The sequence below is a fragment of the Galeopterus variegatus genome, unplaced genomic scaffold (assembly GCF_000696425.1).
Source record: "Galeopterus variegatus unplaced genomic scaffold, G_variegatus-3.0.2 Scaffold7626, whole genome shotgun sequence".
In the NCBI taxonomy this organism is placed as follows: Eukaryota; Metazoa; Chordata; class Mammalia; order Dermoptera; family Cynocephalidae; genus Galeopterus; species Galeopterus variegatus.
The window spans coordinates 9,676-22,617 of NW_007733737.1; the positions used below are offsets into that span (position 1 = coordinate 9,676).

Consider the following 12,942-nt stretch of genomic DNA (forward strand, 5'->3'; position numbering starts at 1 on the left):
ATTATCTCCACCTGGTTCTGGGCTGCCTCTTGGATTGGGACTCAGGCTGGATGCCCTGCTCTGCTCCTACAGCAACATTCCCTTCCGCACTTCACAAGTATCTCCTCAGTTTCCTGGTGCTCTGCACCGTGTTTCCTCAGGTTCTAGTCAAAATTGATCATGTGTTGTTTTGGTCTCTTTTTCTGGGGAAGGGACTAGGTCCAAACCTCTCTAGTCACCCACCATGGGAAGTGCCTCTCTTTCTTCCTTTTCTTTCTCTCTCTCTCTCTCTCTTTTGGTGGGGGCAACATTTATATTTAGGATTAGACAGCTGTGTGTAGTTTAGATTATCTCAATTTTGTTGCCAGCATACAAGGTTTCATGGTCAGAAGCCAGTCAACACACACCTTGTCTCCATCAGGCCTGATCATGGTGTTGACTGTGGCCACATCAGTGTCATAGAGCTTCTTCACAGAAGACCTGCTCCAGATCTGCTGCTTGCTGACCCCAACAGTCACAATGTGCATGAGTATGTTATTTTCTATTTCTTCATGGCTGACTTGGTGTCAGGGGGAACACAATGATGGCATTATGGTCAAGCTTGTTTCTCCTTTGGGTGCTCTTCCAAGGATATGTGGGCTGTGTCAGGGCTGCAGGATCTTAGACCCTGGAAGTTGGGTGATGTATGGCTCTTCTTCTATCTTTATTTGTGGATGGTTTCCAACACTGCCTTCTTCACCTTCAAAGTCTTTGCTTTGCCTTTGGTTTTTGATTGGAGAGGGGCAAGAGCCTCCCTCTTTGCTTTCAACATCATCTTTGTTAAAAAGTTCAGTTAATGTGATTTAAAAAGAGAAAATTCTGATCCTTATTCTCATACAAGTCAGCTTGGAAATTATGTTTTCATTTTTAATCAGCAAGAAAGGACATATCGTTGGATAACATGATGAAATAAAGTCACCAAACTTATCCATTTGCCAATTTTTCTCATTTGCAAAAGTTAAATAAAGAGTAAGAAAGGTGTTGATCAAATAGAAGAAAACAAAGCAGCTAACCAGGATGAGAATGGTGTGGGTAGCTCTCTCTTCAGGAAAGCATCGTGAAGACTGAATGGTACTGCGAACATGCTGGACTGTTTTGTGGTGTCTGTAAAGGATATTCACCATGTAGACACTATTGAAGGTCATTACAGAGAGAAAGAGCAAATCTTGAATTAATACCACACTTACAAATGATACTGCTTGATAGTATTCAAATGCAGTGTTTTTACAGTAAATACCAAAATACCCATGTCTGACGTCAGAGGAGTTGAAAGTAGCCACAACTCTTAAGATGATCTCAACATAGATGATCATGTTGATGATCCAGAAGAAAAGCAGAGAGGGAAGAATGTATACAGAGACTTTATTTTTGAGCCAGGCCCACTTGTAATTACTTGGAGTAATAGTCACTGCCTGAAACGTACTCTGGAGGGAAGTTGCATTCAGAGAAATACTTCGGGTAACTCTCTGAATGTAGAGCACTGTTTTACATCCAGTATCACCTATCACATGCTTAATTCCAAAGGATAACACTATATTTGGAAACCCTCTTAGTACGAGTGTCACAGCATTAGCCAGAGTTAAGTGGGCAAGAATCACATCTACAGGCTTCTTCTTGTGGGGATGTATTAGGAAGGTGTACATACATGATGTAAAAAGCAAAGAATTCCCCACAAAACCAATAAAAGTTTGAGAGATAAAAAGGATTTGAAAAATTATGTCACTGAAAACCATTGTCTTTCATTCTCTCTTAAAACCAAGATCTTCAAACCAAGGCCAGAACTTCCTGCAGAAAAATAATTTGATTATGAATGTAAAGATTAAGAATAATAGTGATTAAAAAGAAATTTATGAAGTTTCAGAGTTCCTTTGTACAGGGTGTGTGAATGCCCAGCTACATAGGACAAGCAGGCCAAGAGGTCATCAAGATACTTAAAGAGCACCATTAAAGTGCTTATGGAGGTGGAGTACAATATGTTCTCACCTTTTTTTATACTCAGTCTTTTGTAAATATTTGGCCTGTTCTGAAGACTATTTTTATATATTATGAGCCAGCCCCATTTAAAATTTTAATCCTTAACCTATACATTTTAATATTCCTATCTTTCTATGTATATTGAATGCCAGTAGCACCTGTATACTGATATTTTGCTTAACTTTTATTATGTCATATACTTCATCTTTACAAATTATAGTTATTTCAGGAGATGCAAATATGTTACATAATTTTATTAAACATTTCAAATACTAGTTATATTTTCTTGTTTTGTTTGTTGCAAGGTGAACAAATTAAAATAGGAAAGATTAAAGTAGATAGTCATCAAATTCAAAATAACAGAATCAACATCCAAGTTGTATATTACCTTTATCATATGTGGAATCTCTCCTTTCAAGCAATGACACCTACTGATCTACTGAAAATGAAAAATTTAGAATAACTATAATCTCATTCTGTAATCAGTTCATTTACACTGCAATGTGTCTTATAGTGCCTATTTGTTGCACTGCTACTTTTTCTGTGTTTAATTATTACCTTATATTAACAGTTGAGACAGTTGTTGCCACAGACACACCAAGAGTGTATGAAATGGCTTACTGCTCACATAATGAGGCTTCCAGGGAAGGAAGGGCAGGCCTCCCAGTGGCCTGAAAATGGCTTGGGTGAGAACATAAAAACTTGTTTGGAGTTTTTATTGTAGTTCAGGGACAGGAGGAGAATGGGGGTTCTTGCCTGCAGGGGTTTGTATGAGTTGAATCCTCTGCTGGTCACAAATAGGGAACACATAGTATTTCTTTTCATTTTCCCAGTTGTGGGGCAGAAGTGGAAGAATGAAAAGTGAGGCTTAAAAACTGTCAGCAAACATCAAAAAATACAGTCAGACTCTATTACAACTACACACCCACAAGAATGGCTAAAATACAACAGTGAAAGCACCAAATGCTGGTAAGGATGAGGATAAACTTGATCACTCACATACAGCTGGTTGGAATGTAAAATAATTACACAGCCACTTTAGGAAAGTATGAGAAGCTTTAAAAAAGGAAACGAACAAACTTTGAATGCAATTATCATATGATCTAGTAATTCTACCCTTGATAATTAATCACAGAGAAATGAAAACTTATATTCTTGCACAAACCTGTACAAAAGCACTTGTAGGAGCTACATTCATACTGGCCCAAAATTTAAAACAGCCAAGTTGACCTTTGATGGGTAAATGTAAAACAAGCTGTGGCACATCCGTACCACGGAATACTACACAGAAGTGAAACAGAGTAAACTATTGATACTCATAACAACTTGTATAAATTATGTGGAGTGAAAAAAATCTAATCCCAAAAGGTTATATACTGTATGATTTCATTTATGTAATATTTTTGCAATGACAAAATTATACAAATTGAGTACAAAGTGGAGCAGCGGAAGGAAGTAAAAAGAAACACAATGTGGCTATAAACATGAGGCATAGTTTTGATGAAACCATTCTGTATTTTAATTGTTTCTATGTCAACATCTCAGTTGTGATATTGTACTACAGTTTTGTTATATGGTATCATTGGGAATACTGGGTAAAGGAGAAATGGGATCTCTACATATTTTTTTATACAACTGCATGGAAATAAACAATTATCTGGGAATAAAAGTCTAAGTTAAAATTGAAAAAATACACAATAATAACAGAAATATATGGTAGGATTAAAGATAGAAAGAAGGAAAACATTAAAGCAGAGGTCCAAATCATGGGAGAGGTGGTAGAATGATACCATTGTGGATTTTTACATCCCTGATGAAATTTTAATAAATTGATTCAACATATAGTATAAAACTCAAGGATACTTACTTTAACTTTCAAAACAACCACTCAAAACATTGTGGATTTTTACATCCCTGATGAAATTTTAATAAATTAATTCAACATATAGTATAAAACTCAAGGATACTTACTTTAACTTTCAAAACAACCACTCAAAACTGAGAAAAGTTATAGACAAGAATCCAATAGATTACAAAAATGGAATGCCAAAAATCTTGAGTCATCCAGTGATGAGAAGAAGGAACAAAGGACCAAGAATTTATGGGACACATAGGAAACAAATAACAATTTTACTGACTTAACTCTACATTGGCACTTACCTTAAATATAAATGGGCTAAATTCATTATCGAAAGCAAGACATTGTTATGCTGCAAGTAAAAACTTATACAAGAGAAAATTTACATTTAAGTATACATAAAATTTTAAATTAAAAGTATACATATGGCTATATCAATAACAGACAAAATAGATTTCTAGGTAAAAAGGATTACTATAGACAAAGAGAGGTATCTCCTAATGATTAAAGAGTAAATCCATCAGTCATAGCAATGGAAAACATGTATGCACGTAATAACATAGTTGCAAATTAAATGAAGGAAAAATAGACGAAAATTTCACAGGACATCATTAAATATCTAAAGATCTGTGAGAAAGTAGTGTATTTGAACACGAAGGACACAATCAGCTTGAAGAAAACAAGGATTTTTTACTATCCTGGTGTCCCCCTTTAGAGTTTCTTTTATCTTCTGATCAGTGAATTACATTCTTTCCTGTGCATTACAAACAGTGGTTGCACAGTGTGTGTGTGTGTGTGAGAAGAGGTAACACATAGTTGTGTTTTATCAACTGTCATGCATATGTACACCATTATAAATTCATAAAATTGTTTATGAGCTTTTAATTAACAGTAATTTACTCTGAACAAATATAAAAATTTTTAGCACCTTGCAGCTGTGTACCTGAGATGACCAATTGGACAGGCTTCTCTGTCTCTAGTAAGCCTCACCAAATCATACTGCACTTGACATGGGGTTGTCATTATTATACCATTAAAACATTATTACTTATAGAATGTTTGACAAGAATTGCTCAATGGCCTAGAAGTAACAACTTTTACATGTAAGTTAGGGTTAGAGTTAGTTCTGTCCCAAGTGTAAATACTAATTAAAATTTTCATTTTATTGATCCATTTCCAAGCAAATCTGTGGTTTTCGTTATTTGGTATTATCAAGCATTAAGCTGCAGCTTTTTCTGTCTTCAGAATTAAAATTATCAGTGATATATAAGCAATACATGTTTATTGAGATATATGAGTGGCCAGTTCTAAATAATAACCTATTAATGCATATTCCATGGTCAATTACATTCCTTAATACTTTATCTACACTATCTTCTAATTCTCCTTTCATCAATCTGCAGTCTGGTAATTATGATATAGTGATGTAAATGAGTAAAACTTACACCAAATGTAATATCAAGGATCAACATTCCCCCTATGCTAATTGACCAAGATCACTTTAGCCTCCTCAAAATAGCCAGAATCTTCAGTAATATACACAGTTTTACAAGCATACCTTCTTAAAAACATTGTATCTGTCTAGCTGTAATATGTAAAATAAACATGAGACACAATATCTCTGACAATATTCCTGCCCTGCTGAGTTTATTCTAGACTTTTCCCATATTTATTTGTGGCCCCTTTAACTGACATTGGGAAACGTGGATATCATTTTCTACATTTATTTACTTATTTTTTCAATCCTAGTATACAAGTAGAATAGTTTCAGATTTGCTAATCAATACATCTGTGAAAACTAGGGTGCAGGGCTATGTACTGTTCTTTTGGTCGTTAGCCTTACAACTCCTGTCAAAACACTGTTTTCAAGTCCTACTCAGGTCAGTTTTTTTTAATCTCCCAGCTCCTCCAGTGAAGTTTGGCATAACTTAGTAATACAGTTAGATTTGTTTGTCACAGTCTCCATTCCATCATGGAATTCTTCTATATCCTGGTTGCACTTTTTCTATTTTAATTTGCAAAATATAAACTTTGCTTATTGTTATGAATTGGATTATGTACCCCAAATTTCATATTTTGAAGCCCTAATTCCCAGTACCTCAGAATGTGACTGTATTTGAAGATAGAGCCTTTAAAGAGGCAATTAAATTATAATGGGGCTGTTAGAGTAGGCCCCAATCCAAGTTACTGCTGTCATAACCAGAAGAGATTAGGAACAGACAACACAGATAGAAGGATGACCATGTGAGGATGATTTGCATATATTTTCTCTCAGTCTTTGCCTTGTCATTTCATTCTCTCAACAATGTCATTCACAGAGCAAATATTTTCATTTTTATAAAATCCAATTTATCAATCTTTTCTTTTATGGACCATGCCTTTGATGTTGCATCTAAAAACTCATTTTACCAAACCCAATATCACACAGATTTTCTTCTACAAGTTTTATAATTTTGCATTTTAAATTTAGGTCTATGATAGATTTTTCAGTAAATTTTTCTATTCATTGTAAGATAGGTACCAAGGTTCAGTCTTATGTAAGGATATCAATTGTTACAGTACCATTTGCTTAAGAAACATCTTTTCAATTGAATTACCTTTGTACTGATGTAAAAAGTCACAGATTATGTTTTTGTGAACTATTCTACATTCTTTATTATGTTCAATTGATCTACTTCTCTATATTTTTACCAATACTACACTCTTTTAATTGCTAATTACTAATAAATCTTCATGTCAGGTAGTGTAAATCTTCCAACCTTATAATTTATTTTGTTTTGGTTATTCCATTACCTTTGATTTTCCATATAAATTTGGAAGCAATTTGTCAATAAGGTTACTTTTGGGGGAGCAGCTGACTGGTATGAGTATCAAACCCTGGACCTCGGTGTTAATCAGCACCATGCTCTATCTACCCTACTGAGTTAACTGGCCAGCCCCTGCTTTCTGGCATTTTTATGAGTTTTCCATTGAATCTGTAAGTGAGATAGGGAAAAACTGAAATCTTAAAAATATTGAATTGTCAACTCCATGAACACAATATCTCTCCATTTATTTAGATGTTATTTGATTTTCATCAATGTTTTGAAGTTTTAAGCATAGAGATCATGCTCACATTTTTTTTTTTTTTTGGAGATCCTGAACATATTTTGTTACATTTACACTAAACTACATAAATTTGATGGTATTTAAATACTTTTCATAATATTAAAAATTGTAATTCTTCATGTTTGATATATAAAAATATGATAGACTTTTGAAATGAATAGACTTTAACAGTTTTAGGTTCACAACAAAATTGATGGAAACTACAGAGAGATTATACATACATTCAACCCCCTAAACACAAAGTCTCCCCCATTATCATCATTCCACACCAGAGTCGAACATTTGTTACAATCAAAGAACCTACCTTGACACATCATTATTACCCAAACTCCATAGTTTATCTTAGGATTCTCTCTTGATGTTGTCAAGTGTGTACTTTAGGGTACTTTCTTTTGGTTTTGACAAATGTATAATGTCATGTATCCACCATTATAGTACCACACATAAGTGTTTCACTGCCCTAAAAACCCTTCATTCTGCCTATTCATCCCTCTCTTCCCCCAACCCCTGCCAGTCACTGATCTTTTTCTCATCTCCATAGTTTTGTCTTTTCCAGAATTTCAAATAGTTGGAATAATACAGTATATAGGCCTCTCAGACTGGCTTCCTTTACTTAGTAATACGCATTTAAGATTCCTCCATGTCTTTTAAGGAGTCAATAGCTCACTTCATTTTGCTGCTGAATAATATATAATTTTTTATGTATCACAGTTCATTTTTTCACTAGCCTAATGACAAGCATCTTCCTTGCTTCCAAATATGAACAAAGCTGATGTAACCATCTGTGTGCAGGGTTTTGTGTGCACATAACTTTTCCACTCACTTGTGTAAATACCAATGAGTGTGATTGCTAGGTCATATGGTAAGAGTATGTATAGTTTTGTAAAAAATTGCCAAAATGTTTTTCAAAGTGACTGTACCATTTTAAATTCCCACCAGCAATAAAAGAAAACTCTGATTCACATCCACACCAGCATTTGCTTTTGTCAGTGTTTTGGATTTAGGTCATTCTAATAAGTGTGTAGTGGTTTGTCATTGTCATTTTAATTTGATTTCCCTGACATATGATTTTGAGCATTTTTCATATTCTTATTTTCCATATGCAAAATTTTTTGTGAGTGCCCAGTTTAATTATTATTTTTATTTTTTAATTGTGTTGTTTATTCTCTTAACATTGAATTTTAAAGTATTTTTTTCATTTTTTGGATAACAATCTTTTAACAAATAAGTCTTTTGTAGATATTTTCTCCCAGGCTGTGTATTTTCTTCTCAATCACATGGTGGTGTCTTTCACAGAGCAGAAGTTTTAGTTTTTCCTGAAGTCCAGCCTATTTATTACTTCTTTCAAGCATCATGCCTTTGGTGTTTTGTCTAAACAGTCATTGTCAAATTCAAGGTGGTCTACATTTTCTCCTTTGTTACTGTCTTGGATTGATTAGTGTCCTAAAGTCCATTTATTAGAAACTTAACCTCCCCCATAACTGTTGAGGGCAGGACATCCTATTGTGTTAATTGAAATGTGAGAACATGAAGAGGTGACTAAATTGATGGTTTAATGATTGCCATTGGTGTGAATGTGAGGGTTTTAAAAGGAGAGCATATATAAAGACCATGCATGAGGAAGACCATGCATGAAGAAGTCTTTCTCTCTCTCTGCTCTTCCACTTTATGCCATGTGTGACACTTATATTGCTGTAAAGCCACCAGCAAAGAAGACCCTTACCAGATGTGTTCCCCAGACTTTAGACTTCCCAGCCTCTAAAAGTGTAAGCAATGTATTTTGTTTACTTATAAATCACCCAGTTCCAGGTATCTGGTTCTAAACAACAGAAATGGACTAATACAGTTATCTTCTAAGAGTTTTATTCTTTTGCATTTTACATTTAGGACTATGATCCATTTTGAGTTAATTTTTGTGAAGAGTACAACACCTGTGGCTAGATTCATTTTATCTATTTGTGTACTTGGATATCCAGTTGTTCCAGCACCGTTTTTGAACAGACTGTCTTTTTTTCATTGTATTGCATTTGCTCCTTTGCAAAGAAAAGCTGACTATATTTTTGTGGGTCAACTTCTGAGTTCTGTATTCTGTTTCCTTTATCTAGTTGTCTATTCTTTTATCAATACCACACTGTCTTAATTGTCATTTTGTTATTTAGTGATGCCTAAAAAAATTGATGCCTTCAGTAAAGTGAAAAATGCACCTAATAAATTCAGAGACCTAATAAACAGATATATATATAGGGAGCTTTAAAGGGAGAATGTCAAAATTTTCAACTTGTTTCCTTTAGCCAGGTAGCATAAAGTGCAGTCAGAGAGAAATGAGTTAGAGAAGAATTTTTAAAAATTAAAAGCAGAATTTTTAAAAATATGAGAGAGCCAGATCTTTAGGGGCTTGAAATTGAAAATTACCAGTGTCTCCAAGGAGAAGATACTCAAAGTAAAAAGTGTCCCAAAGCAAAAAATAAATCCAAGTTGTCTTCAAAGTATGTTTTTGGACTAAATTTGAATACAAGAGTGTAGCAAAAACATTTTTTCTATCTCAGAAAGATAAAGCTTGTTCCATGTAGACTCTTTCAGACATCCAGATAGGAAGAATAAGTTTTGGTGTTCAATTGCATAGAATGCCAGGCAGGGAAGGGGGAGAAGTGGTGGACGGATGGCTACAGAACTATGCTGTCTGCCCTAAGTGAATCATTGTGTAGTATGTGCATGTATTGAAATGACAAATATGTACAAGCAACTGTCAAATTAAAAATTTGAAAAAGAATAAGACATACGAATGGCCAACCGATATATAGACAAAAGTTCAACATCACCAAGAATCAGAGAAAAGCAAATCAAAAGGACAATGGGACATCAGCTCACATCAATCAGAATGGCTATCAAAAAAACAACGGACTACAATTATTGGTGAGGATGTGAAGAAAAGGAAACTCTTACACACTGCTGCTGGGAATATAAATTAGTACAGCTATTATGGACAACAGTATGGAGATTCCTCAACGAATTTGAATTAACATATGATTCAGCAATCCCTCTACTGGGTATATACCCAAATGAAATGAATTCAGAATGCTGAAGAGACATCTGCATTCCTACGTTTATGCAAGTACTATTCACAATAGGCAAGATATGGAATCAACCTAAATAGTCATCAGTGGATAAATGGATAGAGAAAATGTGGTATATACACATAAAGTAATACTATTCAGTTATAAAAAAAGAATGAAATTCCATCATTTGCAGTGACATGGATGAAGCTAGCAGACATTGTGTTAAGTGAAATAGGCCAGGCACAGAAAGAAAAACACTGCATGACCTTACTCATATGTGGAAACTAAAACATTGTTCTCATAGTATTGACGAGTACAATAGTGGTTACAAGAAGATGGGGAGTTTAGAGGAGAAAGGGGCAATGGTGAGAGATCAACCAACAGGTACAAACTAACAGAGAGAGGGAGGAAGAATAAGGTTTGGTGTTCAATTGCATAGTAGGAAGACTACAGTTAACAATACTGTATCATAGCTAGAATAGAGGTTTTTGAATGTTCTTATTACAAAGAAATAACAAATATTTAAGATGATAGATAAGCCAACTTGACCATTACATGTATACCTGTATCAAAATATCACATTGTGTCCCATAAATTTATACAATTGAAAATTTAAGAAAGAATATCCTGTACAGATTCTCCATGTTGAACAGTGCACACTCTGTGAATCTTAAGTGCATTGTCACATAGCAGCCACACAGGGAGCACAGGATGGAAAAAAGCTTGTCTTATGGACATTTGTGAGAATGGCTTTGGTCTCATGAAAGGGATTATAAATGAAATACAAGAAGCTCTCAATGTTTTTAAGGGAATTATACTTTCCTCCTGCAAGGAATATAGATAGAACAAAACAAAGGAAGTCCTTGGATCCTGAAGAACTGAATAAAAGGGACATAACCACTCACCTTCAATCCCAGCTGGTTTATAATAGAAAGGAAAGGATGACTGAGAGGATGGAAACAAGAGCCCAGAGTGTAGAGCCAAGAACCATGGAAAGTCGCTTCTGGGCAGTTAGACAAAGCATGAATCCTTTAGGGAACTGCGTACATATGCTCAGTTGGTTTCAGAATTTCTATGGAGCAGTGACTTCTCTCTGACTCTGTTTCTCCCAATTTGGCATGGGACTGTGTATTGCAGCAGGAGTGTCAATTGCAATGTAAGCATCTACTGTGGCTGCTTTAAATAAATAAAGAAGTTACCTGTCCCACAAACACCAAATGTACATTAGTGAGTCAGGAAGAAAGCAGCCACAGTAGATGCTTACATTGCATTCCTGACTCACTAATGTACATTTGGTGTTTGTGGGACAGGAAACTTCTTTATTTATTTCACAGGTATTCAGAACAGAAAGAGTGATGCCGAGGTACTGTAACCAAGGAAATTAACATGATGAGGCCACACATACAAGAAGGTCAACAAACTTTAAATAGAATAAACTCAAAGAGGTTCACACCAAGACACATTATTGTCATAGTGCTGATAATCAAAGGTAAAGAGAGACTCTTGAAAGTAATAATAGTCAAGTGACTTAAACATACAACATACAGTAAATAAGATTAAAAGCTTAATTTTTATTAGATATCATGAAGGCCAGAAAGTGATGGGATGACAAACATAAACTATATGACATATGTGAAGTGCTGAAAGGAAAAACAGTCTACCCAAAATTGTATATCTCACACCCCTCCTGATGACTGGCAGTAGCATGGGAACTTCATGAGCCAAGGGCAACTCCCACTGATGCCTGGCCAAAGCACAGGGACCTTCACCAGGTGAGGGCAGCCCCTGCCAACAGAGAGGAGGAGGACGGGGACCCCAGGAGCTAAGCACAGGATGACATCACATGGGTGACCTGCCAGCATGAAGGTGGCACACTGACCACTTGATTTCATTGACATAAGGAGGGTTACCAGCAAAGCCCAGGGAAAGAGATGAACAACTTCAGGCCTGTGACCTAGTAGCCAACCCACAGGGGGAATTATACTGACACCCATCACATGGGTGACCTGCCAGCATGAAGGTGGCACACTGACCACTTGATTTCATTGACATAAGGAGGGTTACCAGCAAAGCCCAGGGAAGGAGATGAACAACTTCAGGCCTGTGACCTAGTAGCCAACCCACAGGGGGAATTATACTGACACCTGGTAGCACACCTGTGAGTGGGAGGGATGTGCACCGAACATGTGACTGCCTTGATCCAGAGAAAGACACACACTGAACCCCTGGAGAGCACAGAAACCCAAGATAGCCCAATAGATTAAGGAAAAATGTTCTCAGCCACCACCAAGCTATCCTGCAACCAGGGACAGTTAGGAAACAGAAGGAGCCTCTGCCAATACGGAGGAGGATAGAGAAACCTCACCCCAGGTCACCTATTCAAACTGAGGAGCTCCAGTATACTCAGTGTACCAAGTGGGGTCACAGGACTCTAGCCAGGGTGTCATCAGGCCTGCATAGGGTCATCCGCCCCAGTCAAAGAGTGACAGGGTACCTGGGCATTTCTTGCAAAAACTCAAGAGCATACCCACATCCTTGAAAACTCAACACAGTGCCACTAACTCCAAAATTGAATGTGCAGAAGAACCCACATGGAGACTGCACTACTTCATCTAACCAGAACCAGGACTAAAACATCCTACTGAGTGGTCGACATAAAACACATCTATAAAAGGAAATCTCCTCAAAGCCCATTGACAGTAACAGAAGCAGCAACTGCTCTACCAGATGACCAGATTTCAGTGTAGTGATATGAGGAATATGAAAGAACAAGAGAATACAACACCACCAAAGGAACACAAGGATTCTCAAGTACCAGACCCCATAGAGCAGGAAATTCTTGAAATGACTGAAAAGGAATTCTGAGCAACAATCATAAGGAAACTCAATGAGATACAAGAAAATGCAGTCAGAGATACAACAAAATGA

At 36.0% G+C, this 12,942-nt stretch overlaps 1 protein-coding gene across 1 annotated transcript; it reads right to left on the reverse strand.

Annotated features, from left to right (window-relative positions):
- Positions 1-821: 821 nt before the first annotated feature.
- Positions 822-1,751, reverse strand: LOC103607686 (vomeronasal type-1 receptor 1-like). The gene has a single exon (XM_008592162.1). The coding sequence runs from the start codon at positions 1,749-1,751 to the stop codon at positions 822-824; it is 930 nt and encodes a 309-aa protein (XP_008590384.1).
- Between the last annotated feature and the right edge of the window lie 11,191 nt (positions 1,752-12,942).

What these genes read in the sequence shown, in the direction of transcription:
- LOC103607686 (XM_008592162.1), bottom strand. Translation starts at nt 1,751, where the DNA reads ATGGTTTTCAGTGACATAATTTTTCAAATCCTTTTTATCTCTCAAACT.